The sequence below is a fragment of the Alligator sinensis genome, unplaced genomic scaffold, assembly GCF_000455745.1.
Source record: "Alligator sinensis unplaced genomic scaffold, ASM45574v1 scaffold286_1, whole genome shotgun sequence".
NCBI classification, from domain to species: domain Eukaryota; kingdom Metazoa; phylum Chordata; order Crocodylia; family Alligatoridae; genus Alligator; species Alligator sinensis.
Genome location: NW_005842366.1, coordinates 333,277 through 360,537, shown reverse-complemented (window position 1 = coordinate 360,537; position 27,261 = coordinate 333,277). Strand labels below are relative to the sequence as shown.

The 27,261-nt window shown below is 41.8% G+C and overlaps 1 protein-coding gene across 5 annotated transcripts in view; it reads left to right on the top strand.

Moving 5' to 3' along the window:
- The window catches only part of MBP (myelin basic protein), a 168,823-nt gene that overhangs the window by 9,635 nt on the left and 131,927 nt on the right, over window positions 1-27,261 (top strand). For 4 of the 5 annotated variants that reach the window (XM_006029211.3, XM_006029209.3, XM_006029210.3 and 1 more), the window contains exon 1: window positions 3,488-3,565. In XM_006029211.3, coding sequence (XP_006029273.1) covers window positions 3,515-3,565 — 51 coding nt within the window. In that variant the 5' untranslated portion in view covers window positions 3,488-3,514. Of the gene's footprint in view, window positions 1-1,541; window positions 1,618-3,487; window positions 3,566-27,261 lie in introns of those variants that run through there. The other variant, XM_025210668.1, reaches the window with a different exon arrangement.

Genomic DNA, 27,261 nt, shown 5'->3' with positions numbered 1-27,261 from the left:
TTTCAGCAGTACTTGGAGTCTGTCACTCTTATGGTCAGTAAGACTTGTTAATTATTGCTTTCTTAATCACATTGATGCTTAGAAAAATAATAATGACATAAGTGTTTCTTTAAATTAGACAGTACTTTATATCTAGGATTCAGTTGGTGATTTGTGAATGTTTTGTTTGCTGTATGGATATGGGTTTTCAGTAGAGCTCTGTATGGATTTAAAAGCACTGTAGTCTCCAGCTGGGTAGATGCATAGGTAATTTGGTATGATTCCTGTAGTAGATTTTATGGAATTAATTCCCAGAAATAATTTATGATTCTAATTTAAAATCCCCTTTAGCACTTTCTAGATTAAATTGTCTTTTGTGACTGCTTACGTTTCTAAAATGTTCAGCGCTCACAGTTGTTTTTTTGTACATCCTTTTGGGCAGTGGCCCATTGTTCACAAATTCTGTTATTAGAAATACAAGCTTTCAGGTTCAAATAGGAAAGTGAAATATTAGGAGTCAGAAGTTAAAAGTTATGTTTTAAAATAAAGGAATCAATTCATCTTGGCAGACTGTGCAGTGTATTTAGTACTCTACTTTATTCGCCAGGGCAGCAATGGGAGCAGCTGGGCTTTGAGCACTGAATGTAGGAGCCTTAAAGAGATTTTGGACTCTTGAAAATCTGGTCCTTAAACTCCTTGGACTTACCACACACCAGCCAGCATTGTTCACTATATAAGCTGTATGGGTTATCTCCAAGACATCCAGAAAATTTGGAGTTAAAAATTGCTTGAAAATGAGATAGTACCCTGGGTTCAAATGGTAGTTAGCCAGAGGAATGATACTCTGAAGGTGTCACCAAGAGTTCAAAATTATATGAGAATGTGTTGAGCTTGACTAAAGGTTCAGGTGCTTACAGAAATGGGAGAAGTGAACAGTCACCCTTTTTTCTGCACTTTTTATCCTCTCTACCCATTTATTCTTTTCCATTAACAGTTAAAAAATAATTTTTGTAAGAAATAATTCCAATGCATTACTTCAGCTTTGAAAGTTCAGTCCATTACAGATTTCTTAAGTGTTCTTAAAGGTTATTTGAGTCAAACCTCATCTTCATGAGTCAAAAAGGTGTATATTTTAAGACAAAGGAAATAACATGAGTCAAAATTCTAATAGAGTTAATGCAGCTGTAATTTTCACACAAATTAGCAGGTTGTAAGGGAGTGTTTAACATTTTTGACCTGCTTATATGTGTGAAAATTACAACTGTCTCGTCTTCTAATACTTTATTATGTCAATTGACCACACATTAGCCAATGCGTGTCAAGAAAGCACTTTTTCCTGACATACTTTGTACACCCCTGATAGATAAATAGGAGCTGGTCAAAAGTGGTCATCATTAAGATTCCTTTGAATATCCCCACTTTGAGCTATCGAAATATGGTAGCACTAATAATTGTTGCACAAGAAATGTCTTTTGGTCTATCTGAAAAAAATCAGTTTGTTTCAGAATTTCTTTTGAAATAATTTTTTTTCAAAGCAATATTTTTGTTTGTTTGTATTTTAGATTTTGAAGACCTGGGTGATTCATCATGGGGAACCATGCAGGAAAACGCGATCATACTTCTGAGAAGCTAGTTAAGGTAAGAGAAGAGAATACTAGAGAAAGAAAGGATAATACCAAAAAGAGTGTGTTTTGAAATGCCAGTGTTCTTGCTAAGTTTATTTTTATTTTTTTTATTGTATAATCATTGTAATGACATTTTTTTTAAGTCATGGAAAAATCCCCATGAAAGATAGTGATAAATGGGAGTCCATTTTACTAAATTTCATGAGAGATGTAGCATCTCAGCATTCTTCATGGTGGGATATACACTAGATATGACACTAGCCATTCTTGATAGCAATGGGAAAATGAAACCCGAAAGAAAAATATGCTGCTTTTTTAAAGTAATACTGCACTAAATAAGTTGTTTCTTGTTAACTTAGTGTACAGATATAAACAGTGATTTCTGAGGTCCTTTCAGAGGTGCTGCAGGATGCCAGGCAATAGTAGCATTGTTAGTTGTGTAAACATGATTTGCAAGTCTTGCAAGACAAACCTAGAGATTTCAAATAAGAATCCATGGCTTTAAAAACTGGTCAGTTGTGGTCTTTCTGAGGTCTTTGCATTAGAAAAAATGTTGTATTATTTTTCCATAGTCAAAAAATGAGTGAAAAATAAGAGCTGATATTTTCTGAGGGTACCTGGAGTCTAAGGAGGGCTGCCTTGAGCCTAGAAAGGTTGAGACAACTGGGTATATGTTTCAGCAAATATTTAGCTAACTTACCATTAACACAGGAATGAAACAAAAGACTGGAACAACTAAAAGGATATTACAAATGGAGGACTGTAATGAAACCTGAGAACTGCTTACTTATTGCATGCGTCTAGGAGCTGGGCTTTTAAAGAAGCATCTCAAATATTGTGCCATGCACAATAAAATAAAAATTGTGTGCACTGCAAGGTAGTGCTGCATGCTCTTCAGAGTTCTGTTGGTAAAGTGTCTGTAGGGAAGGTGCTCAGTACCTTTCTTTCCTTCATCTGAATGTTCACCAAAAAAGGGAACACATGGGTATGATTTAATCTAGAAGACAAGTTAGTAATGTTTTCTGCTTGTAACTGTTACTCATTTTGACCCCAGACACTGAATCCAGCTTATTGTCTCCATAGAATGACCATGCATATTGGGTAGCAAGATAAACAGCTGCTCTGCACCTGGAAGACTGCTAATAGTTCACAGTGCTATGGTACAAACAATTAATATGTCCCCACAGATAACGGAATATATTATGGAATAATGGTATAGAGATTAGTCCTTCCGCAGATCCTTTTACAAGCTAGAGCTTAGTATTTGGAAAATAAAACACATTAGAAAAAGAGGAAGAAATCATCACGGATTAACAGTTAAAAAATAATTTGTGCAAGAAATAATTCCAATGCATTACTTCAGCTTTGAAAGTTCAGTCCATTACAGATTTCTTAAGTGTTCTTAAAGGTTATTTGAGTCAAACCTCATCTTCATGAGTCAAAAAGGTGTATATTTTAAGACAAAGGAAATAACATGAGTCAAAATTCTAATAGAGTTAATGCAGCTGTAATTTTCACACAAATTAGCAGGTTGTAAGGGAGTGTTTAACATTTTTGACCTGCTTATATGTGTGAAAATTACAACTGTCTCGTCTTCTAATACTTTATTATGTCAATTGACCACACATTAGCCAATGCGTGTCAAGAAAGCACTTTTTCCTGACATACTTTGTACACCCCTGATAGATAAATAGGAGCTGGTCAAAAGTGGTCATCATTAAGATTCCTTTGAATATCCCCACTTTGAGCTATCGAAATATGGTAGCACTAATAATTGTTGCACAAGAAATGTCTTTTGGTCTATCTGAAAAAAATCAGTTTGTTTCAGAATTTCTTTTGAAATAATTTTTTTTCAAAGCAATATTTTTGTTTGTTTGTATTTTAGATTTTGAAGACCTGGGTGATTCATCATGGGGAACCATGCAGGAAAACGCGATCATACTTCTGAGAAGCTAGTTAAGGTAAGAGAAGAGAATACTAGAGAAAGAAAGGATAATACCAAAAAGAGTGTGTTTTGAAATGCCAGTGTTCTTGCTAAGTTTATTTTTATTTTTTTTATTGTATAATCATTGTAATGACATTTTTTTTAAGTCATGGAAAAATCCCCATGAAAGATAGTGATAAATGGGAGTCCATTTTACTAAATTTCATGAGAGATGTAGCATCTCAGCATTCTTCATGGTGGGATATACACTAGATATGACACTAGCCATTCTTGATAGCAATGGGAAAATGAAACCCGAAAGAAAAATATGCTGCTTTTTTAAAGTAATACTGCACTAAATAAGTTGTTTCTTGTTAACTTAGTGTACAGATATAAACAGTGATTTCTGAGGTCCTTTCAGAGGTGCTGCAGGATGCCAGGCAATAGTAGCATTGTTAGTTGTGTAAACATGATTTGCAAGTCTTGCAAGACAAACCTAGAGATTTCAAATAAGAATCCATGGCTTTAAAAACTGGTCAGTTGTGGTCTTTCTGAGGTCTTTGCATTAGAAAAAATGTTGTATTATTTTTCCATAGTCAAAAAATGAGTGAAAAATAAGAGCTGATATTTTCTGAGGGTACCTGGAGTCTAAGGAGGGCTGCCTTGAGCCTAGAAAGGTTGAGACAACTGGGTATATGTTTCAGCAAATATTTAGCTAACTTACCATTAACACAGGAATGAAACAAAAGACTGGAACAACTAAAAGGATATTACAAATGGAGGACTGTAATGAAACCTGAGAACTGCTTACTTATTGCATGCGTCTAGGAGCTGGGCTTTTAAAGAAGCATCTCAAATATTGTGCCATGCACAATAAAATAAAAATTGTGTGCACTGCAAGGTAGTGCTGCATGCTCTTCAGAGTTCTGTTGGTAAAGTGTCTGTAGGGAAGGTGCTCAGTACCTTTCTTTCCTTCATCTGAATGTTCACCAAAAAAGGGAACACATGGGTATGATTTAATCTAGAAGACAAGTTAGTAATGTTTTCTGCTTGTAACTGTTACTCATTTTGACCCCAGACACTGAATCCAGCTTATTGTCTCCATAGAATGACCATGCATATTGGGTAGCAAGATAAACAGCTGCTCTGCACCTGGAAGACTGCTAATAGTTCACAGTGCTATGGTACAAACAATTAATATGTCCCCACAGATAACGGAATATATTATGGAATAATGGTATAGAGATTAGTCCTTCCGCAGATCCTTTTACAAGCTAGAGCTTAGTATTTGGAAAATAAAACACATTAGAAAAAGAGGAAGAAATCATCACGGGGGGGGGGGGGGGGGGGGAACCTCTGAAGAGGACAACAGGTTACTTGTAAAGGAAGCAGCATGTATAGCTCAGGTATGAATGTAATAAGGCTGTGTGGGTCTTCAGTGCAACTGCAACAAAAGTAATGATGTTTGATATAAAAGTCACAACAGAGGTCAGATTAATATGGATTGTTAGTTGTACCAACCACCCTTTATGAAATTTAATTCATTACCAAGATGAAGTACACCATATAGTAGGCATATTTATACACTGAGCTTAAAAAAACCCCAAGAAAATAGTTGTGGGAGAGAGAGTCGATAAGAAAATAAGGCTTAGCAAGCAAAATGTCATATTTCCATTAATTAAAAAGACACATTTTTGATCATCTATCTACAATGAGTATTTGTTTCTGAAATGACAGTGTTGATATCCATTTGTAATAGAAAGATTTTGCTAAATTGGAATTAAAGATAGCTGATGCGCAACAATGTTCTGCTCCTCATCACACCTCTTTGTAGGATGTGAAGATTTCAAAAATCCCCAGACACAAAAACTAGGAAATACCTCATTACAAGCTCTCAATGAAAACCATGTTAGTGTTATATGAAGGCATAAGCCACAGAGCTCCAGAAACTGGGAATTCAGTGCACAGTTAGGTACACAGTACAACCAGAGCTTTAAAACTGTCCATACTGACCTGGAAACAGGAACTGGTAGCATTACAGGAGGATAGTCTTCTTCAGGGAAAGGAAAAACTAAGCATGATTTTCTCTCTATCCTTCACCAGTGTGAATCAGATCTCTTTTTCTGGCTATCTACAGTGAAATATGGAAAGCAACTAACAGAATAGTGTCACTGGAAATACTGATTTGCCTCTCCTCACTTACAAAAACCACAATTAAAGAGGCTAACTGTGCATTAAAAATATATATCCGAGTTAGTATTTTGGAGCTTTGAGCTAATTATTTCCCATTTCCCAGAAGAATGATACAACCAGGAATTGTATCTTGGAAACCCTTGAACAAGTGATCTCAAATGCATACCACAGACTCCATACTAGTTCACTAGGTTTTCAAGCTGGTTATCATATATATGATGATATATAGATTTTAGGAAGTCTTTAAACAGAAAATGTTATATTCATTATATTGTTAATTCTATGGTGGTTACTGCCTGCCCAATAATATGTTTACTGCTTGAGGTCACTAAACTTTTGAGTAGGTACTTTGTCTACCTTCAGCAAATCAGGATATTATTCTAATGGCAGAAACTAAGGGGCTAGAGCTTTAAAATAACTCTTGCATTTAATTTCTATCATGAAATGAACTAGAAGACTTTCAATTAATGCTAAAATAAGCAATCTATAAATAATTTAAAATGAATTATATGATTTATCAGCTGTATTAGGAAAAAAAACCTGAGAAATGATGGATTACGTGAGATAAAACAATATACATATTCATTCTAATCAGCAACTTATTCTGCTTCAGCCCTGCTGTATTTCTATAAAACTGACACCTGCAGTTTTATAGATTTGTAAAATAGCAGTAAGTCATTTGATTTCCTTTGTTCTTGCTTCACTGGGAACCACTGAGTGCTTGCTACTTTTCGGAATCCGATCATTTATTTATGAAACAAAATGAAGATTTACACTCCTATATTTATGCTTCCCAGTTTTGATAGTCTTGACCTATATCTAAATCAGTATATTCAGTATGGGTAAAACCCCCCAAAATCTGAGTTTTTCCTAAGCAGCCCATTACCTTCCAGGGTCTTATGAAGTGCTATTAGTTACTAAATTTGTACTCATATTCCATGCTATTGTATCTTGTATTAGGTTGATACCACAGGTAAACGAGTAGGTGGTTTATGTACCTATATAGTAACTAGTAAGAGTAATTTTGGATATACTACTGGCTGAAGTCCCCAGTAGTACTCCCTTTTTAACATTCACTAATAAAGTTAAATCTCTCTTCACATCTCAACCACTCACTAAGGACAGGATTGTCTCAAACTCGAGGATCCAGGAAGAGCACACACCAACTGCTGAAACTTCCGTAGCCTGATGAAGGGTTTTTGAACTCGAAAGCTTGCTTAATAACTATTCTCCAACCATTTGGGTTGGTCTAATAAAAGATATCAAATTCACCCAAGGAACCTTGTCTGCCTAGGATCCTTTCAGTACACTCGACAAAGTTCTTCTTTAATCTCTGTGTCCTTGATTAATTGTTGAACTACAACTAAAGGTATTGAGCCATTGGCTAAATTCATATACTTGACAGATCAGTTGAGTGTGTTTGTAAAGTAATTGAAGCAGCAAGTAATTGAAGGATCGTTGAAACAGCAAGTAGATAACTAAAATGTTGCTGTAAACCTCTAGCTTTGCCTAAGAATTTGGGGAAGCATTTGGTTGCTTCAGTAAATTAATTTTCCCCAGAAGAAGTTTAAAACTGATATAACAACAGTAATGCCTCCAATCTGCTGCTCAATGTGTTATATAAGCTGTAAGTTCTATTCAGTTATGGTCTTAAAAACTTAGTTTATACTATAGTTATATACTTGGTTTATACTATACAGTTTCTATTATAGAGTATCTAATGTTTTTATCAGAATTGCTTGTTGTGTTCTATGAAGCAAGGAAAAAATCATTCATGATTAGATTCTGCTCATAAAATTAACCTAGTACAGAAGGAAGTGTGCATCTGTCCCACAAGTAAAATGGTGGCATGGGAAGTTCTTGGGGATGATTCATAGATTCATAGATGTTAGGGGCGGAAGAGACCTCAGTAGGTCATCGAGTCTGACCCCCTGCCCTGGGCGGAAAGAGCACTGTGGTCAGAAAACCCCAGCTAGGTGCTTGCTCTTGAAGACCCCCAAGGTAGGGGGGAGCAGCACCTCCCTTGGAAGTCCATTCCAGATTCTGGCAACCCTTACTGGGAAGAAGTTCTTTCTAATGTCCAACCTAAATCTGCTGTCTGTCAATTTGTGGCCATTGTTCCTAGTTACTCCAGGGGGTGCCCTTGTAAGTAGAGCATCTCCTATTCCCTGCTGCCCTCCCCTGATGAATTTATAGGCAGCCACAAGTTCACCTCTCAGCCTCCTCTTGCAAAAGCTGAAGAGATCTAGGTCCCTCAGTCTCGCCTCGTAGGGCCTTGCCTGCAGGCCTCTGACCATACGAGTGGCCTCCTCTGAACCCTTGCAAGATTCTCCGCATCCCTCTTGAAGTGTGGCACCCAAAACTGGATGCAGTACTCCAACTGCGGCCTGACCAGTGCTGCATAGAGGGGAAGCACCACCTCCCTGGACCTGTTCATCATGCATCTGATAATGCATGATAAAGTGCGGTTAGTCTTGTTGATCACTTCGTCACAGGGACTGCATGTCACGCTGGACTGGGTCCTGCCTCCATGGAACCGGCCCGGCCCAACGGCGCGCAGGGCCCGTGGAGACGGGACCCAGCCCAGAGCAACATATGGGTGACAGCCTAAGTGGCCCCACGCCACACCGGTCCTGTGCTGACATAGGTGGCACCAGCTCTGAGGCGATTGGGGCTGTGCCACGCCACTGAGGGATCTGGCTGCAGTGGGCCCTGAGCACCCCACAGTCGCTGCTGCTCTGGGGGTGAGCTGTAGGCCTTGTGGGGGCTGGGGCCCTGCAGGGGGTGCAATGGGCTCTGTGGGGGTGCATGTGTGCCATGCAGGAGGGGGCATGTGTCCTATGGGGGGAAGCTGTGGCCCTGTAGGGGGGACTGTGGCCCTATGGAGGGGGCAGTCCGTGTGCTGTACATGGGGGGCTGCACCCTGTAGGGGGCAGGGGACCCAACCCTCTTGAGCAGACCCCCCCCCCACACAGTCCCCACCATAATCCACCCACAACACCCACATACCCAGCCACAAACTCTAAACCCCTGCACAAGCATCATACCTGCCCAAACCTCACCCCCACAAACCCTAAACCCACCCACAAACTCCTCTAACCCCCCCGCAATTGCTTTACACTTGTAAATGTATCAATAAAACATTGCCCAACTGATCTCTTTATCTTTAATGGTGCTTCATATTGATAGTGGTAGAACGCTGTTTTGGGTATTTTAATGAGAGAATTCAGATTTCTTATCAGAGTATTTGCAATCTGTAAACAGAGAACACCAGGATCTCTGCCGGTGAGGCAAGTGGTGGGACCTGGGCAGAGGAGCCTGTCCAGAGCCAGCACTGGGGACCCAGCTGGAGGCAGACGAGGTGGCTGACCTCTTGGCCATTGAGGACATGCTTTGACAGTTCAAATTGGGCCACTACAAGGAGCACATCTGGGCAGTAGCTGCCCAGATGGCAGAGCAGGGGCACCCCATCTGGGTCTGGCAGGGGTGCAGCCTTGGGGCTGAACATCCAAGGGGCGGATGCTGTCGCAGGTGCACAGCAGGTCACAGCCAGGCAGCAGCCCCCACTGCCAGACTGCTGCAGTGGGTAGAAGGGCCAGGGGCCACTCCAGCTTCAGGCTTCTTCAGCAGTCCTGCTGGTACGAGAGGTAGTGCCTCAAGCTTCTGAGTGTAAGTAGCTCTGAGCTGCTCCCCAGGGCAGGTGTTTATACTACTGGGGCCAGCACAGGTGCTGTATTTACAGGTACTAGAAAATGGCATAGTAGATTAATCTACCAAGTAGTAATTGTTCCACATGTGTAGATTAGTCTAATGTGCAGTAAAGCATCTTGTATAGATGCACTCATAGTATCTAATTTCTCACTTTTCACATGCCCAACATTCAGCCTACCTGTGTGGTTTTAACAGGTGTTTCCTCTTTGTGTGGTGCAGTGTGGCAAACAAGGGGAAAAAAAAGATGTGGTATTTCTGAGTTCTTTGTTTATTCATCTTAAATATCATTTTTGTGAAGCTTACAAGAAGGACAGTTTTCATATTTTAAGGTAAGAATTATTTAAAGAAAAGTTTAAATATATTTTGACCTCTGGAAAGATTTTATAGGATTTGCTTTACTTAAAAAAAGCATTATAGTATGATTGTAGCTTTGTATTTGGATTAATCCTTATATGGATTAAATAAGCACAAAGCAGACTTGAATCTTTAATTCAAGATTAAACTACGATTATTCGTAATTCTCTGTTGCAAGATCCAATTTTTAACAGAGGGAAAACTTGTAACTCTAGAGAGAGTTTTTGTCTTTTCCTAGATCTGCATGTCTGTGGAGTCTTTTTCTATGCTATTGCTGTTGTATTCACTGGGCATGTCTACACATTCATTAATGCACTTTTGGTAATGCTCGTTAAATTGAGTACCTCCGTTGCGAGGTACTAGAATGAGGCACATTAGCCTCTTTTAATGCTCATTAACACATGTGTAGATGCACCCACTGTGAAGGTAGTGCAAAATGGCATATTTTTATGGGAGGGCGGGTTGGGGAGGAGGGTCATAGATTTCATAGAAATGAGGGCTGGAAGGAACCTCACAAGGTCATTGGGTCCAGCTCCCGGTTGTTTTTAAATAAGATGTAGTGAATAAAATATGCCAATAGATTGATAACTTCCTTTGAAAGCATTAAAAAGCAAGTTAAGAGAAAAGGAATTTTAAAAAATATCAAAAAGGGTAGAAGTTCTCTAAATAATATTAAATAGATTTGTGTCACCAGCACGCCCAACAAGATGTGCCTTCTCTAAGTTTTCCTTAAAAGTTAGTCATGTAATATAGATAGTTGATTTTCTGGGAGTGGAAGCAAAGTCACTTGACCATTCAGTGTGTAAATTAAAGAGCTGAATACGTGGGTTAAATATGATAAGCAGAACACTAGGACTCAAGAGATACAAGTTCTCTCCTGGTTCTGCCACTGACCTAGAAGGTGAACTTCAGCAAAGTTCACCACCTTCCTTTACCACCTTTCTTCTGTTTTGTCTAATTAGATCATACATGAGGGCAGCGATCTGTTTGTAGTAGGGTGTTTAATGCAAGATTGATTGGGGCTTATAGAAACTATTATAATAGGAGCAATAAGAAGAAGAGACCATATTAATCTTGAAATGCCTCTGTTCGATGTCTTTGAATGCTCCAAGTACAACCTATGGAATCTCAGAAGGAGCTGAAGTGAATTGAGAAAGTGACAGGCCTTCTCATGATCAATCTAACCCTGAGAGCCACTCAGAAGGATTTGGGCCACATTATACCACAGTATATCTCCTCTGTGACACCCACTTGCATGTTTGACATATGTGTTACTGTTCACAAACTGGACAGGGAAACCAAAGAGCCAGATTTTCTGTATTCTGAATCATGCATCAATAAAAAATAAAACCAACCACTTCCAACTCCTGATTCTAGAGTTCTTCTAATGAAGGAATGAAAAAGACCACAGCTGAATATCCCACTCAGATTTACCAGATTTGAGGACCTGCCAAACACCAGACCCAATTCTGTAGTATTTACTCATTGATTAGTACCAATTAACAGTGGTCAATTAACCTTGTTAATTTTTAGTGAATTATTAACTAACAGTTAACCAGGAAAACGTTGTTTTAATTTGTACATTCAACAAAGATGGAAGGAAGTGAGAGGAAAATAAGTGTAGCCCCTCCTCGTATGCAGTGGCACTCTAAAAGTAAGATTTTTTTGTGTTCATAATCACAGTTCAAAGAGCAGACTTTAATGATAAAACAAACAAGAGGTTCTTGCCTCTTAATATGTAATTAAGATCTCCTCAGTGTACAAGAAATATTGTCTGCGACTGAAGTTCTAAAAAAGCATGTTTCCATTTCTGAGAGCGGCTTTTCTTTCCTATTTTGAGCTGGCTAAAATGTCACAAAATATTTTTTCTTTGTTACTAAATGGCATGTCTGGGTTTTCAGTTCCCTCTCATTTAAGACAATGGAAATAAAATTAATCAGCATTCCCTGAAAAAGCTTCTGTGGAAGGAGGCTGACAAAGTGTATAAAATGCATTATTATATCTTGACTTTAGTAAATCTCCTACCTCCAGCGAGAGCTTGTAACCCTAAGAGATAAGAGAGAGATATTGGAATCAGGGTTCTTGAAACCTACTTAATTCTGCTGTGACCCAGCTGGTAACTTTAGATAAATGGCACTGAAAAAATGACTACAGCTTTTGAGTACCCACTAGAAATGACTTCAGTCTGGATTTTAGGAAGGAATGAGCTCCCTTTAAAAGTTGGCAAGATGTTGGCGCTCAGAACTTATAAAAAGCAACTTCAGAGTATCTTAGGTGAGGTGCCCAAAATTGACACGCTCCAAAATCAGTAGCCTTCTTGAAAGCCTAGGCCATAACCACTGTTCTTATAAGAATATAAGAGCATAAGAAGTGCCATATATGGTGAGGAGAAGGGTCCGTTTAGCCCAGTACTTTGTTGCTGGCAGTGATAAGTAGTAGATGCATTAGAGGGAGGGTATATATAGAAAACATATCTTGTGTAATCCATTTCGTGTCATACCCTCCCTGGCATCAACCATCATTGGTTTAGGGATGTCAGAGGATACCTCCCAGCCTATGGGTGAAAGGAATTTGTCTAATCCCTTTTGAACCTAACTATATTTTCTGCCTCTAAAATCTCCTGTGGCAGTGAGTTCCACAAGTTCAGTACATGCTGTTCTCTAAGTCCTGTTTAAATTAGAAAATAATTTTACCCATCTTTTTATATGAATATATATCTATTTCTAATGTGCCTATAAACAAAAGGCCAGATCCTGTTTTACTGATTAAGTGTCTAAGTATGATCCCTTTCTGCCCTGCTCAAGTCCCTGAAAACTGTTCATGAAAATAGTGGTTGGGTCTCCTCTTCGCCCTATTTTTAGTCTTAAGGCTAAAATGACGGTGTGTTAGGAAAACATGTTAACAGTTTTTCAGGGACTTGAGCAAGATGGAATAGGATCATATTAAGAGTCTTAAATGTCTAAATGCCACTTAATTGCCTAATACCAGGGTTGCCCTTGTGGGCCCAAACTTGTAACCTGGCCCATTGTCCCATGCCTGAAACCCACCCCCTCCCCTTTGAGCTCAAGGCATTCTGTACTTACCTTTGCTGCAGATATCTGACCCCTCTGCAGCATGCGTAAGCCCGGACATGAAATAGCAGTAGGGAGAGCTGCAAAGGAGAACATTACATGCTTTCTGATCCCCTGGGATGGGTCAGACCTTAGGGGCCATAAATTTCCAACCCCATACCCAATAGGTGGAATAAGACCTGGCTTGCAGAATCTAGCAACAGCTGATGTTGAAAATTCATGATGTGCTTCTTGAAATAGTTTGTTTCTAACAGTGGAGTGGATATATTAAATCAGAAAAACAACTTTTAGAATGCAAGTCTCCATTAAAAAATGACTTCCTGGGGGAACTTATGCACAGGTGTTTCAGGCACCATTATGTTTCTCTTGGTAGCTTCCCTTAACTAATATAAGTATAAATATCTTCTACAGAAATGAAAGCAAACACTGTAAAGGCAAACCTTTCCTTTTGGGCTCGATACCGCTTCATTTAAATCAGTTTTATGCCAGCATTATTTTTCTCATTTTAACAGAATATATCCCAGTGAGATCAGCATGTGTGTGCTTGAGTGACTTTGAAAACACCATGAATTAATTAAAGGATTTCACAACTACTTTTTATACAAAACTGCTCCCCAACATTGGATAAGTAAGATATAACTGACACTGTTGAATTGAATTAAAAGGACAGCTATTTCAAATTTGACTTCAGGGAATTCTGAGGATTTTGCTTTTGATTTCTATGGGAGCAAGTTCTGGCCCCTCAAGCACTGTCCTTTTAAACAGGCTAATTTTGCAGCTCAGTGTAGTTTATTGGTACTACTTAGTGAGTAGATGCTGCAGAACTGAGTCTGGTGTTTGGCAGGACCCTCAAACCTGACCATCTTATCCCTATGCCCTATTTTACCAGAAATGCCTTAGTTTAAAAAAAAAAGTCCCAGCCAGTTAAATTGAAAATGAAGTAATTTTTTCCTTTTGTCATAATTGACCTAGTAAAATGTCTGTCACCCACTCGCACCCTTTTAGCTCCCCTCCTTTTCTTCTTCATCTTTACCTGCCTCTGACTCCTCCTTACCCCCAAGCACTTCCCCTTGTGTTTGCCTATATACCTATTTCCTGCCAGAGCACCAGCTGCCTCCGTGCTTAGCCCAAATGACTCAACCCCATCTATGTTGTTATCTTCCTGTTGCAGTCTGAGTGCACTGCCACGTTTTGGTTTGAAGCGTTATCTGACATGCCCCACAGCCACAGCACGGTTGCATATGCAGAAAAAAATATAAAAACAGGTGGTAGACAAGTAGCTTTAGCAGAAAAACAGGGACTGCTGCAGTGGAAACCAAAAGATGTTCTCCTTGAGCTGCAATTCTACCCTTTTAACAACTTTTATGTGTTTAAATGACAGTCACCTCCTACCCACCACAGTGATCTGCACCTTAGACAGACCACCCACAGGTACCAATCTTTCTGCCTAGCCCCCATGCATGATAGGTTCCCTAAATGCCAAAATCCTCCCATTTGTAATATATGATATGTGAAGATTAAGACACTTCTGGTTATCTCTGCATAATCCACCAACATTCACACTGCCACAGTACCTTGCTGTTTTTCTTACTTTGTACATCAGATAATAGTATCAGACACTACTATCCCCAGTGTTCTTGTAGGTTCTTCGTTCTCCTAGACTTTCATGTTTCCAGTCTTCTCCAGCTTGCATTTAGAATCAATAGGGAACTGTTATTCCCCAGAATACTAGAACTAGGAAGCACCCATTCAAATTAGCAGGCGATGGGTTTAAAACTAACAAGATAAAAGTACTTTTTATGCAGTGTGCAGTTAACTTGAGGAACTCATTGCCACAGGAGGTGGTAGAGGCAGACAGTATAGCCATGTTCAAAAGGGACTAGACAAATTCAGGGGTGATAGATCCATTAATAGCTATTAAACAGAGCAGTCAGGCTTCTCTATACCAGTGATGGTAGATGCCAAGGAGGGTATGACAGGGGCAGATCACTCTACATATACCCTGTTCATATATTCTACTTCTAAAGCATTCACTACTGCCATGGTCAGAAAGAGGACACTGGGCTAGATGGACCATTGTTCTGACCCAGAGTGGCATGTTTTCTTATGTTTATTATATATAGTCTCTTTGTTCAGGGTTAAGAATTCCTGTATACTTACACTGGGGGGTTGTTAAACTCACCTCCTCCCCTGGGCCAGACCCAAACCATAGAGATCCTTGCAGGCTGGATCCCGCTCAGGGTATGGGGTGGCTTTGGCAGCAACAGCTCCCTCCCAGTGCAGGCAGTGACAGTGGCAGCTCTGACTCCTGTCACATACCCCATACCAGAGCTGGAGCTGCTGCCACCAACATGTGTCTTCTGCCACAGCAATACCTCTGGCATGGAGCATACAGTGGCAACAGCATGGGACACATGGCAGCAGCTGCAGCAGCAGGGCTGTTAGTGGAGGAGCTGGGGCTGCAGCAGTAGTGATGGGTGAAGCTGCCAGTGGGCAACCAGGGCTGTATCAGCCCTCACTGATATGGGGCTGGTGGGCTTTTCTTTGACATCCCAGACTTACATGATTGCCTTGGCTAGTTAAACTCAATTCAGTCAGCCAAGTCAGTCATGCTCCAAAATAGGCTTGTACTATATGGATAGTCAATCAAAGATATAAAACCATCATCCTTTTGATACTAGCCATTAACTGAAGCTGCTCACGAAGGATCACAGAGTATGTCTGAGATCTGGAAGGTGCTAGTTGCAATTGTCTTATGCCCCTTGTTCCAGAGTATTGATGTTCCATTTTCCTACTGAGCCACATCAGCCAACATGTAAGTTCAGATATGTGCTAGAATCTGCTTCCCTAGCTTTCAAGTTGCTTCAAAGGAAGGTTCAAAGCATGAGATAATGAATTAAAAAAAAAAGCTGCTTGCTTTGCAAGTAGGACTTCATATATTTTTGAAACACAAAGGCTGCATATATTACTAACCAATCTCTCTTGTTGCTGAATTTCATAGCTGACTTCCAGCCATTCAACTTTAAAAGGGAAACTGCTGCCATGCAATTACAATTTCAGACTTTATTACATCTCACCTTCTGCGAAACCTTTAGCTTTGTTTAGTTTTGTCCTTTTTAATGCTACTGCCTAAAAATGAAGTTGGAATTCAGAATTGCTTGATCGGTGTTAAGTAGCTTACGATAAAAAACACCTACTTGTAAGATATTCATTTTAGATGAAATCCAGTGGTTTGCAACAATAAGGCCAGTGTAAGTCCTATGCTCCATTGAAGCCAAATTTTGAAAGTTTAAGTGAGGTTATGTTGCTGCTTTAGTAGGCAAGAGTATTGTGAGATACACAGCTTAATATCTTCATTACAGCAGAATTATAATATAACACTAATACTTAGAGCTATTGCTAGACACTTTTTCAAATCTGTTAGGTCTGTGGATCATGTCTGCTGTTGTACACATGTACAGAAGGGAAAGCCTATTCTCATGGACACCAAGAAAGTTACAAGTTTCAGTAGGTGCCTATCTTGTAGAAAGCTTGAGCTTAGCTCTGCAGGTAAGGCATGTTTTGAACTGGCCTGCTGATCACTGCCACCTGTCCTTTTGTTTCTGCTCCTTTCCATATTTACCCGTTACTCCTGCCTGTTACACTGGAGATAAATCTGGCGTCATGGTGCTGAAAGACCTGCTTCTTAATTTAGTGAATTGTAACTAATTGCTTAGCATGGTGTCTGCAATGTCGTTTTTTTTTTATGAGACCTGGCAGATGAGGGAAGCAACTGTGAGATCTCAGTTATTATCTGAAGACAGTAACTGAGACAGTAGAAGGCAGATGTTCACACCTCGTTAAATAGATTTACTGTTGTAGGAAAGGGTTTAGGACTCTGTTGGGTAAGATACAGTGTAGACAGTGTATAGCTTTCTGGTGCTATTGTATATTATTTCTGGTGCATCATTATGTAGAAAATCTAACTTACTTTGGAGTACTAAATCTATTTTAGGAGTTACGTGTAGAAGGATTCTAGGTCAAGAGCCTTAGATAATGAAGCACAGCGTGGTTGATTTTCTTTTCATGAGAATGAAGGAAATAACCAGTGCCTTGCAGGATATGGCAAATAGCGCTGGCTGAAAATATTTTCATATGATGTGCTACTTGTCAATGTTTTCAGACTCAAGTTAATCAGCTAAAGCATACAAGGATTTACGCTCTGTGGGTGTGTCCACATGTTCATTAATGCAGTTTAGGTAATGTGCATTGAATTTAGTACTTCCATTGTGAGGTACTAGAAAAAGGCGCATTGGCTTATTTTAATGCGCATTAACTAAAGGGCATGTTTTTGTGAAGCTTTAATATGCATTAAAATAAGCTAATGCTTATTAAAGTGCATGTGTAGACATGCCCAGCAGCCAGTTTAATTCAGCATAGTCCGCCTTGATTTCTGTGGAGCTATATTGATATGCAGGAGCTGAGGTTCTGGTCCTATGACTTTTAACATAGTTTCTGCTAGACATAGGATTCCTGTAGACTCACTTATTTTAGCTTAGGCTGTTTTTAATTATAAACATCCATTTCATTTTTGCATTGTCTCACTCTCACAACTTGCAAAGAGCAGATGGTTCTAATTCTGTAGAAGATTATATTTCAATTATTTTTCAGCTACTGGCCTACTTAGTAATGATAATTAAGTGCATTGGTAACGAAACTAAACAGGAGAGAAACCTCCTGTTTCAAAATGAATTTCTTCATATTTATTCATTTCTTCATTTTTGGGTCTCTACATACCCTAGGATTTTTAAGGTGAGAACTCGCTGGTAACCCATCCTGGAATTTTTGTTGTTTGTGATTCCTGACTGTCTACTTCTCCCCCCTCACACACAAACATCTATAATTTCTGTACCTGTATTAGTCTGCTGTGCTCTACTGTTTCTTGATTCTCCCTCTTCCCTATTCTTTCCATACATTTGCTGTTTCCCTTCTACCTTTGCTGTTTCTCTTTCCCACTTCTTTTCAACTCTTCTTTTTCTCTTTGGACCCCACCAGAAATGTTGTATGGTGCCTCCCTCTATTTCATTTCCTCTACAGCAGCTCAAGGTCTTTTTCTTCAAAACCCTTGGGAAGAGCTTGTTTAGCTCATGGGCTTAGGCACCTAAAACATAGGAAGACTGAAATGGATCTAAGATTTCTACAGCCAAAAATGTCATCCCCAAATGCTGGTTTTCTCTGGAAGCCTGCAGCTCTGCTTCTGAGTATTTCAGGAAATTAGGCAAAGTAATGTCAAAAGGATATTAAGCAAGAAGAAACAGATTCTGAAGCCTAGTAGTAAAGCCTTTTAGCTAGGGGAAAAGTGTTCTGATTCTTGCTTCTAGGATTATTACTCTCGCTAACACAATGACTATTTTAATGTAAAATGCATGAACAGTGCTAGGAGGAGGGAATAGAGCCCAGGACTCCATTCCCAGATAACTGCTTTGAGCACCCAGATCAGCCCTACTCCCCTTTGCTTGTTGTTTTCCCCATGCGTATCTGCTTGCCTACATTGCTTACATCTTCTTGCATATAGTGACACAGTGAAGGGTATCCCACACTAACAGCTTACAGTCTGCTGGTGAGGGTATATTCTCCGAAGTTAGGAGAGAGGTGGAATCCTCTCGTCTTGAGGGATGAATTGAATCCATGTCTTCAACTTTCTGCATTAGTGATGTAGCCATTAGACTGTAAGGCATCTACAACTGTTCTTTAGTGTAGGTGTCTTCTCTTAGGAGAAGTTTCTGGATTCTGAGTGAATAGAGGCACTTTCTTGTGGCCTTGAATCAAGCCCCTCAGTTCCAGACAAGTGGAATTTCAGACACACCAATGTACTTGGCATTTCCTGGTAAGGAGCTTTCATCAGAGATCTGCTTAACATGTGATTTTTATTCTAGATTACCTTTCTTGAGGCACTCAGCTCTCCCCGTGCACTGTATAAAGGAACCTAGGTGCCCAACTCTTGGTTTTGAATTTCACTGTAGGAGGGAATCAAGCCCTGCGTCTTTTGCTGTAGCATGTGAAAGAGCCAGGCAAAGAGGAGCTATCTCCTCTGGTGAGCCACTGTATTTAGTGCAGGTGCCACAGACTTAGTTCCAGCTTCCTAATATGAGATTCACCAACATAGGAGATGTTCAGTTGTATCCCTTAGAAGCTCATTTTAACCAATTAGGCTAAGAAATGCCATTTTGGAGTGGTGAGCAGGTACATATGTGCTTCCTTCCTTGCAGAGGTCCAGCTGCTCAGCTAATTAGATCCAGTCTCCTGCTCAGTTCTCAGTATGATTGCTTAGCTGCCAAGTACGAAGGATCTTTTGACCTTGGAGAAGGGAAAATTGCTAGAGTGACTTTAGGTCTTGACAGTTCTTTTGGTTTAACACTTGAAATGCTGAAATGGCTCTCAGCTGGCTTTTCACTTGTAGGTTAAGTGCAGTCAAAAAGCCCAAGTCTGAATTGATTCAGTCTTTGCAGGTTACTCTAAGCTGCAGAGATTGAACTGAAAAGCAAGTGACCAGACCTTCACTTTTGATTCAGGAAATGCAGCCACATGCCTACAATGCCTCAGACCAGAAGCTGGGGGGCGCTAGAGCACGCCACCCAGCCTGCCAGCCACTGCCAAGCGGAAGGGAAGAGAGAAGCCCTCCAAGGCTTCCCGCCTCCCCCTCCCTGCTCAAGTGGAGCAGACGTGGCTAGACCCCAGCCCGGAGCTAGCAGAGCTGAGGCCAGGGGGAGTGAGGCTTTAAACTCCCCCCCACCATGGTCCACACGAGACCCCAGCCTGGGTGCCAAAGCATCAGCTATCAAGACACTAGCTGCCCCCTGCTGATTGTTCCACCATGTCCTTTCTCCCCCCTTTTCCCCCAAGCAAATGATTGTTGCTAGCCACTGCAATGCTAAATCTTGCATCCAAACTCTCCGGCGACCTTTTGGCTGAATGGCGAAGTCATTCAGCAACCTTTTGGCTGAATGAGAAAGGTCATTTTCAGTCTGCCCCCAGGTGCCCTGAGTCAACCAGGCTCAGCCTCTGTCCCATCAGCACCACTTTATCAGCCTTTTCTAGGGAGGCTTGAGGCTGGCAAAGAGGAGAGGAGAGGGGCGTGCAGATCTCCTGCAGGGACAGCCAACAAAGCCTGGGCTACAAACTTCCCTGGAAAGGGGGTGGGCAGCTGCTCAGACCCACTTCACTTTCTCCTTTGAAGTGAAGCATCAGGCTGGGCAGAGGAGCAGAAAGGAGCCTGGGGGAGATAGGCTGTGGGGAAAGCTCAGCCTGCATGTGATTTATTAGGCAGGTGAGATATGGCAGGGTGTGTGTGTGGGTGGAGGGGGTGGGGTGTGTGTGCAGGGGGTATGTGTGTGTATGGGGGAGCATGGATTGTGTGTGTGTGGGTGTATGTGTTCATGTGTGTGTGTACATGTGTGGAGGGCATGTGTATGTGTCCATGTGTGGGTCTGGGGGGGGGCGGGGGGGTGTTGTTTGAGTGTGTCCGTGCCTGGGAGGGTGTGTGCGTGTACATGTGGTTCTGGGGAGATGGTGTGCATGTGTGTCTGTGTGTGTCTGCGTGTATGGACACACTTGGCTGGTAGCACCAGTGCGGGCACCGTACCTGCTTCCTGAGCCCCTTGAAGGTGGTACATTGGCAAACAGCCACCGGGTCTGATGTAGGGCTTGAGCAGAGAGTGGGGCACAGACGGGGGGGGGGGGGGGGGGGCTGCCCTCTCCTCCAGGAAAACCCCAGCTGACAGCCTAGTATCCATTTATTCTTTCCCATAGGGATCACCACTTCTGGCCAATGTAGACAGCCGAGGGTCAGTGTAAGCAGGGAGAATCTAACCCTATCTTTCCCACTCTTCTCCATGGTAAATTACTTTCTGAGGAATAATCCTGATACCACTTGCAGGAAGACTTATCTCAGGCCATTTTTTCAACAGTGGCTCCAAGATTTTTTTTTTTTCTTGCCGCAGCAAGCCACAGACTACTTAGAAATGCAGCTGGGTTCTTCTGACTACGTGAGACTTGAAAGGGCTAGTTTAGTACACCCTGACCAGTGAGTTTATTACTTACAAGTTAAACAGAAGACAGTCAAAGTTCCTTTTGAAACCCAGGGGAAGAGCCAGGTCTGTCTGCTCATCCAGCTGAGTGGGGGCCCAGGGGGGTGTATGTGTGTGACTGGCTGGGGGCAGGGGTGTCAGCAGCAATCCAAGAGCAGGAGCAAGCCTCACGTCCAGCCGGCAGCATGATGAACCTGTGGCTGGCAGAGGAGGTAGTGTGGGGCAGCCTGTGCGTGAAGCAGCTCAGCGGTGAGGCTGAAGAGGCAGAGCGAGGCACATGCCTTGGGGGTCCCTGGGGAAGATTTGGAAAGATAATGTTAGAGTCTCCAGCGAGCCCTCACTGCTCTGGCTAGGGAGCAGAGGGGCAGGCCAACCCTGCTCTCTGGAGCAGATAGCACAGCCCAGGGCTGCAAAGCATGCTGGGATGCTGGGGAGCTGTGGTTTAACTTGAACCAGGAAGGGGTCTGGGTCAGAAGTTTCATCAACCAGTTAGTTTGACCTAAATCAGTGAAGTCTGATGCTACATTCAACCAGGTTTATCTCAAGCTAGTTTCAGTCATTTTGAAACTGGTTTATCTGCACTGAACATCTGTTCTGTTACAGGTTTAAACTAGTTTCTGATCACTTAAACCAGGGGTAGGCAACGTTTTTAGGCTGGAGTGCTGAAAAACACCACAATGCCTACCTCAGAAGGTGCCAGAGTGCCGGCATGGCAGAAAAACTTGGGGGGCCCGTCATGGGATCCGGGCGGGCAGCAGCCCCCCAGAGCCGGGGCTGGCTGCAGCCGGGAGGCTCCAAACAGCTGTGCCAGGCACCGGCATCAGCTCTGCACCAGCGCATGCAGCTGCGCATCGGAGCGGGCGGGGCCTGAGGCAGCGCAGCCCTGGTCTCCCCCCTGCTTCCTGCATGGAGGTGATGAGCCTGGCGCAGTTGTTTGTAGCCAACCAGGGCTCTGGGCAGCTGCAGCAAGCAGCGGGCAGAGTGCAAACAGCTGCGCTGGGCTCATCACCTCCATGCTGGGAGCAGGGGAGAGACCAGGGCTGCACTGCCTCGGGCCCTGTCCACTCTGACGCGTGGATGCAGAGCTGATGCCGGAGCCCGGCACAGCTGTTTTGGAGCCTCTCGGCTGCAGCCGGCCCTGGCTCTGGGGAGCTGCTGCCCGGCAGAATCCTGGGCTGCTCCCAGCACGCAGCTGGGATGCTGCAAGCCCTGCTGGGATCAGCTCAGGCTCCGTCGCTGGCAGCAGCTACCCAGAGCTGGGGCTGGCTGTGGCATGCCAAGCAAAATGGCCTCGCGTGCCACACTCATTACACGTGCCAGGGGTTGCCGACCCCTGACTTAAACTGTCTATGTGTAACTTCTGTCCCTTACCATAGAGAAGAACTTGGGAAAAAGCTGCCTAAGTACAATAAGAACAGATGGATTTATCTAGCGAAGGCAATTTTACCTTTTTACAGCCTTCCTAGCAGCTATACAATTGCAACAGAGGTTTTTTAACTGTAAGCTCATATTTTTAGAAAATAATTGGCTTTCAGATTGAAATTTTCAAGCTTTTCATTAGCCTAAGGGTAAGATCCCAAAGAGAGTTTGTTAACATTCAGTGTGCCCAGTGTTGATTTAGTGGGCTTCGCAGAGTAGTATTTTTTTTTTTTTTGTCTGCTTGGGAAAAGTGCTGCACTTCTAAAAGAGCAAATGCCTTTGGCATACATAAAGAAATGTGACTTACCAGCTGTGCCATTTTGAGCATTGTGTTCTTAGGGACAAGCAGTTTTGCTGTTTTCTCCTAAATGGTTATAAGCTAGCTGTGTGAAACTCCAAAATCTGTATGTGTCCCCTCATCCAAGTGTCTATAGGGAATTTTGGAAAGAAACCACCTCAGCTGCACTTGTTTTGCCAATTACTTCTTAAAAGAAATGTATTTTGTGTCTACTTGACCTATGTGCAGAATTTTCAAATACATACCTGGTTAAATCTCTTTGTTTACCTACTGAGCAGAAGTGCTCATTAGATATTTTAAACCAATCTCTTGTATGTCGCAGACCATTACATTTCAGACAATTATTCCTATAACTTGGATTACACTAAAGTATTTCAGTCCTCAGGAGGCAAAGCTGTTTGCAAGCCAAAAATATAGAGAATAGGGGAAGTTGAGATGCCACTAATGCTTGAGACCTCTGCAGTGGCACAGAAGTAATGCATCCCCAGAATATCCTAGGAGATGATCTATATTCTATGCTGCAGAACCTAAGTGCAGTTGGGTTCCTCTCCCATAGCACACATCAAATACTGCCCCAGTGCTGTAGGGAAATCCAGTGCAGAAATAAGTTCTCTAATTTGAATGTGTAGTAAAAGTCAATTAATTATTGTCTATTCCCTCCTTAGCATAGGGGTAGGGAAGGAAGACTTAGCTTTATTAATGTGTCATAATGCAAAGCGTTAGTATGTTCAAAGTTATGGCTTCTTCAACAGTTGCAACTGAATTTCTGTGAACATAATCCTCAGCAATATTGCAGCTGCCCTGTTTTATGTTCTTATTGATGAACAGTTTGCCCATGGATGAATTGTAAATAAACTTAAAATGCAAATACATGAAGTGCCAATTTCATCTCAAGATGTCTTGCTAGAGGGCTCCAATGGAAGAAAACCCAGTAGGGGTAGAGGTGAAAAAGAAACCAACATCTTCCCCTGAGTCTGTAATGGTGCTTGAAGGCCTCACAACTAGGAATGTGTGTGATGACTGCAGGGATCCTGGTTTTTTCTGATTTTTAAAAAGTCCCCAATTTTCAGTTAAAAAAGTAAACTCAAATCCACATTTTTCCATGATTAAAATGAAACACCATGATGTATATATAGATTGTAAGGCCAGAAGGGACCTCAGAAAATGATCGGGTCCAAGCCCCCTGCACCAAGCAGGAAAGATAACTTGGAGTCGGGTGACCCCAGCAAGGTGACTGTCTAGTCTCCTCCTGAAGATTTCCAAGATAGCTGATTGCACCACTTCTGGAAGGAGTTTATTCCACAGTCTGGACACCCTGACTGTGAAGAAATTTTTCCTAATATTGAACCTGAATCGATCTTACAGGCGTTTGTGACTATTACTCCTGGTTTTCCCTTTGGTGAAGAGTTGCTCACCGAGCCCTTGATGTACTCCCCTAGCGTAATGGTAAGCTGCTACCAGATCCCCTCTCAGCCTTCTTTTCCTCAAGCTGAAGAGTCCCAGGTCCCTCAGCCTTTCCTCGTATGGCATGCCGTATGATCATGTAGGTGGCTCTTCTTTGGACTCTCTCAAGCTTGTTCACATCCTTGTTAAAGTGTGGTGCCCAGAACTGGATACAGTACTCCAGCTGCAGTCTCACCAGTGCTGAGTAGAGCGGAAGAATCACTTCCTTGGTTTTTCTGGAGGTGCATGCCAGAGTATTATTTGCTCTACTGGCTACAAAATCACACTGCTGTCTCCCCATACTGTGGTCTATTATTACCCCTAGGTCCCTTTCATTTGTGATACTAGTCAGTTCGGTGCCGCCAAGCCTGTAGGTGTGTTGGGGGTTGCTCATCCTGAGGTGGAGCACTTTACATTTCTCAACATTGAACTTCATCAGGTTCTGATCCGCCCAACTTGCTAGCCTATCTAGGTCCGCCTGTAACTGTAGCCTATCTTTAAGCATGACCATACTTCCCCATAACTTGGTGTCATCCGCAAACTTGGCCAGTGAGCTCTTCACCCCCACATCCAAATCATTAATAAAGATGTTGAAAAGTACTGGACTGAGCACCAACCCCTGTGGAGCATCACTGCCCACTTCTTACCAGGATGACGCAGATCTGTTCTCTACAACTCTACATAGAGGATGACACTACAGCTCTCTTGGTCCTATCCTGCAGCCAGTTTCTCACCCACCTGGCTGTCTTGGAGTTAAGCCCACAATCCTCCAATTTTCTGAGGAGGACATCATGGAATACTAGATCAAAAGGCCTTTTGGAAGTTTAGGTATACAATGTCAACCTGCTTTCTCATGTCCAGGTGGTGAGTTACCTGGTCATGGAAGGAGATGAGAATGGTAACGCAAGACCTGCCTGTGACAAAGCTTCGCTGGCTGTCATTCAGAATCCTACCTTCTGCAAGCCTATTGCACATAGACTCCTTGATTAATTTTTCTAGGGTTTTCCCTGGGATGGAAGTTAGTCTGTCTGGCCTATAGTTACCTGGGTCCTCCCTCCTGCCTTTCTTGTAGATGGGCACAACATTGGCCCTCTTCCAGTCCTCAGGGACTTCTCCAGAGCACCACGAGTTGTGGAAGAGTTTTGCCAGGGGTTCCACAATGACTTCAGCCAGCTCCTTCAGCACTCTCAGATGAAGATCATCCGGTCTTGCTGACTTTTATACATCTAATTTTATTAATTGATCATATACCAGTTCTATAGCAATAGTAGGAAGGCGATTATTCCTACCATGCTCATCCTCTACTCTACCTGGCATGGTTTTCCCCTTGGTCCGGTGAAACACCGAGGCGAAGTAGTCATCCAGGAGTTCAGCTTTTTCCTTGGTGCCAGTAACCAGCTCTCCTGAGTTGTTGAGCAATGGCCCCACACTCCCATTTGTTTTCCTCCTGTTCCCTGTGTACCTAAAGATGGACTTCTTGTTGTCCTTGATTCCAATTGCTAGTCTAAGTTTGGTCGCTGCTTTAGCCTTTCATCTATGTGTGAGTTTCATTTAAATTAATTTCATTTAAATCACGGAAAAATGTAGATTTGGGGTTACATTTTTTTAAACCGACAATTGGGGATTTTTTTAAATCGGGGAAAACCAGGATGCCTAGTGATGAGGCAATTTGTTTGTTTGATACCTCCACCCCTCTGGGGAGAATTAAAACTGCCCTTTCTTGTGATGGAATCACTTTTGGCTCTTACTCGCATGGCAAGTTCTTTGGAGAGGCAATTAAATCCACTGGTATGAGCAGTGTAACTTACATCTTCTTATACTTGCACCATTTTGCAAAATTCCACCACTTCTACAATATTGAGACATAAAGGACTCCAAAATGCATATCTACTAAAGCAAAATTCTTCTTCTACACAAGGGTTGATGTGGGAAACAAAATTTTGAATCCATGATGTCTGTGTAAAAAATCATAATCCAACGATTGCAGTCCCATAGGCTTTCACATTTAATTAATATGATCTGCTGTGAGTTGTGTATAAGTAAAAACCTTCGGCAAAACAGTAGCAGCTCACAGGGACTAATGAACCCCCCAGTGACCCAAGAAACTCCCGTAGCAGCAGCAATAAGTAGGGTAGATAAAAAAGAAATCAGCTTGCCACCATTTTTCTTTGGATCTATCTGAGGAAAAATTGCATCTCTCTTTGTGTCAAATCCATCATCTACAGCAGGCACTTGATCTATGAGCATTGATGCGAATGGGCTTCTTACTGGGCATATGCTGTGAGGGTCCCATTGCTTTGGAATTCATTCCCTGTTTACAAAGCTCATTTTTCCTGCAGGCACTTACACAGAGAGGGAAGGAATTGGCAGAGTTGGAGGGTGACATGAACTTTTAAGTTGTCTGGTTTGTTAATTGTACTGTTACACTTCAGTTATGTTTGGGCATTAATTTTGTTGGGTTTTAAGTTGCATCAAGGATGTCTAGAACTTTTGGGTGTCTCTGTTCTTAGACTGTGCACACAAATCTAAATAAGCAGCTACAGACAGCTACTTCTCTAATACTACTGGTGACAGCAGCCATATATAAAAAAAATATGTTGTCATTTGCTTGTTTGGGTTTTTTTCTCATTACTGATTGAAAAAAGCAACATTCTTTAACAAAAGAGATATGTAATATGGCTGTGATTTAATAATGTTGGTTACTTGGACTTTTAGTGGCAAGTATTTGTCATTGTCATATCAATCTTGCAAAATTCATTTCACCCACTCACTCACGGTAATTGATCCATTTCTTTTCTAAAAGATGAGTAAAAAAATTCATTAGTCATTCTACTAATAGCATCATTGTCATAAAGGCTGGGTACATTGGATTTTTGTTCCTTATTCCTGACAGTTTTGACACACTATGATTCTTAGTTATTGTCTGGTTATATCTCTTACCTGATGTCATGGTTCAGGACCAATCGCATCTCTAATTCCTTTCACTCTGATTGTACCCTTCCTAGGTGATGTCTTCTGCTCTTAGATAGGGTACTGACCTGAAGGCCTGTGACTAACAGTGACTACACACCAGGCCTGACAGGTCTAGTTGCTTGGAGTTCCTTCCTTTGGGAGCTGTGACCAGTAGGAAATATAGTGAAACAGTACGGACAGTTTTTTATTTAATCTCAGCTGTAGG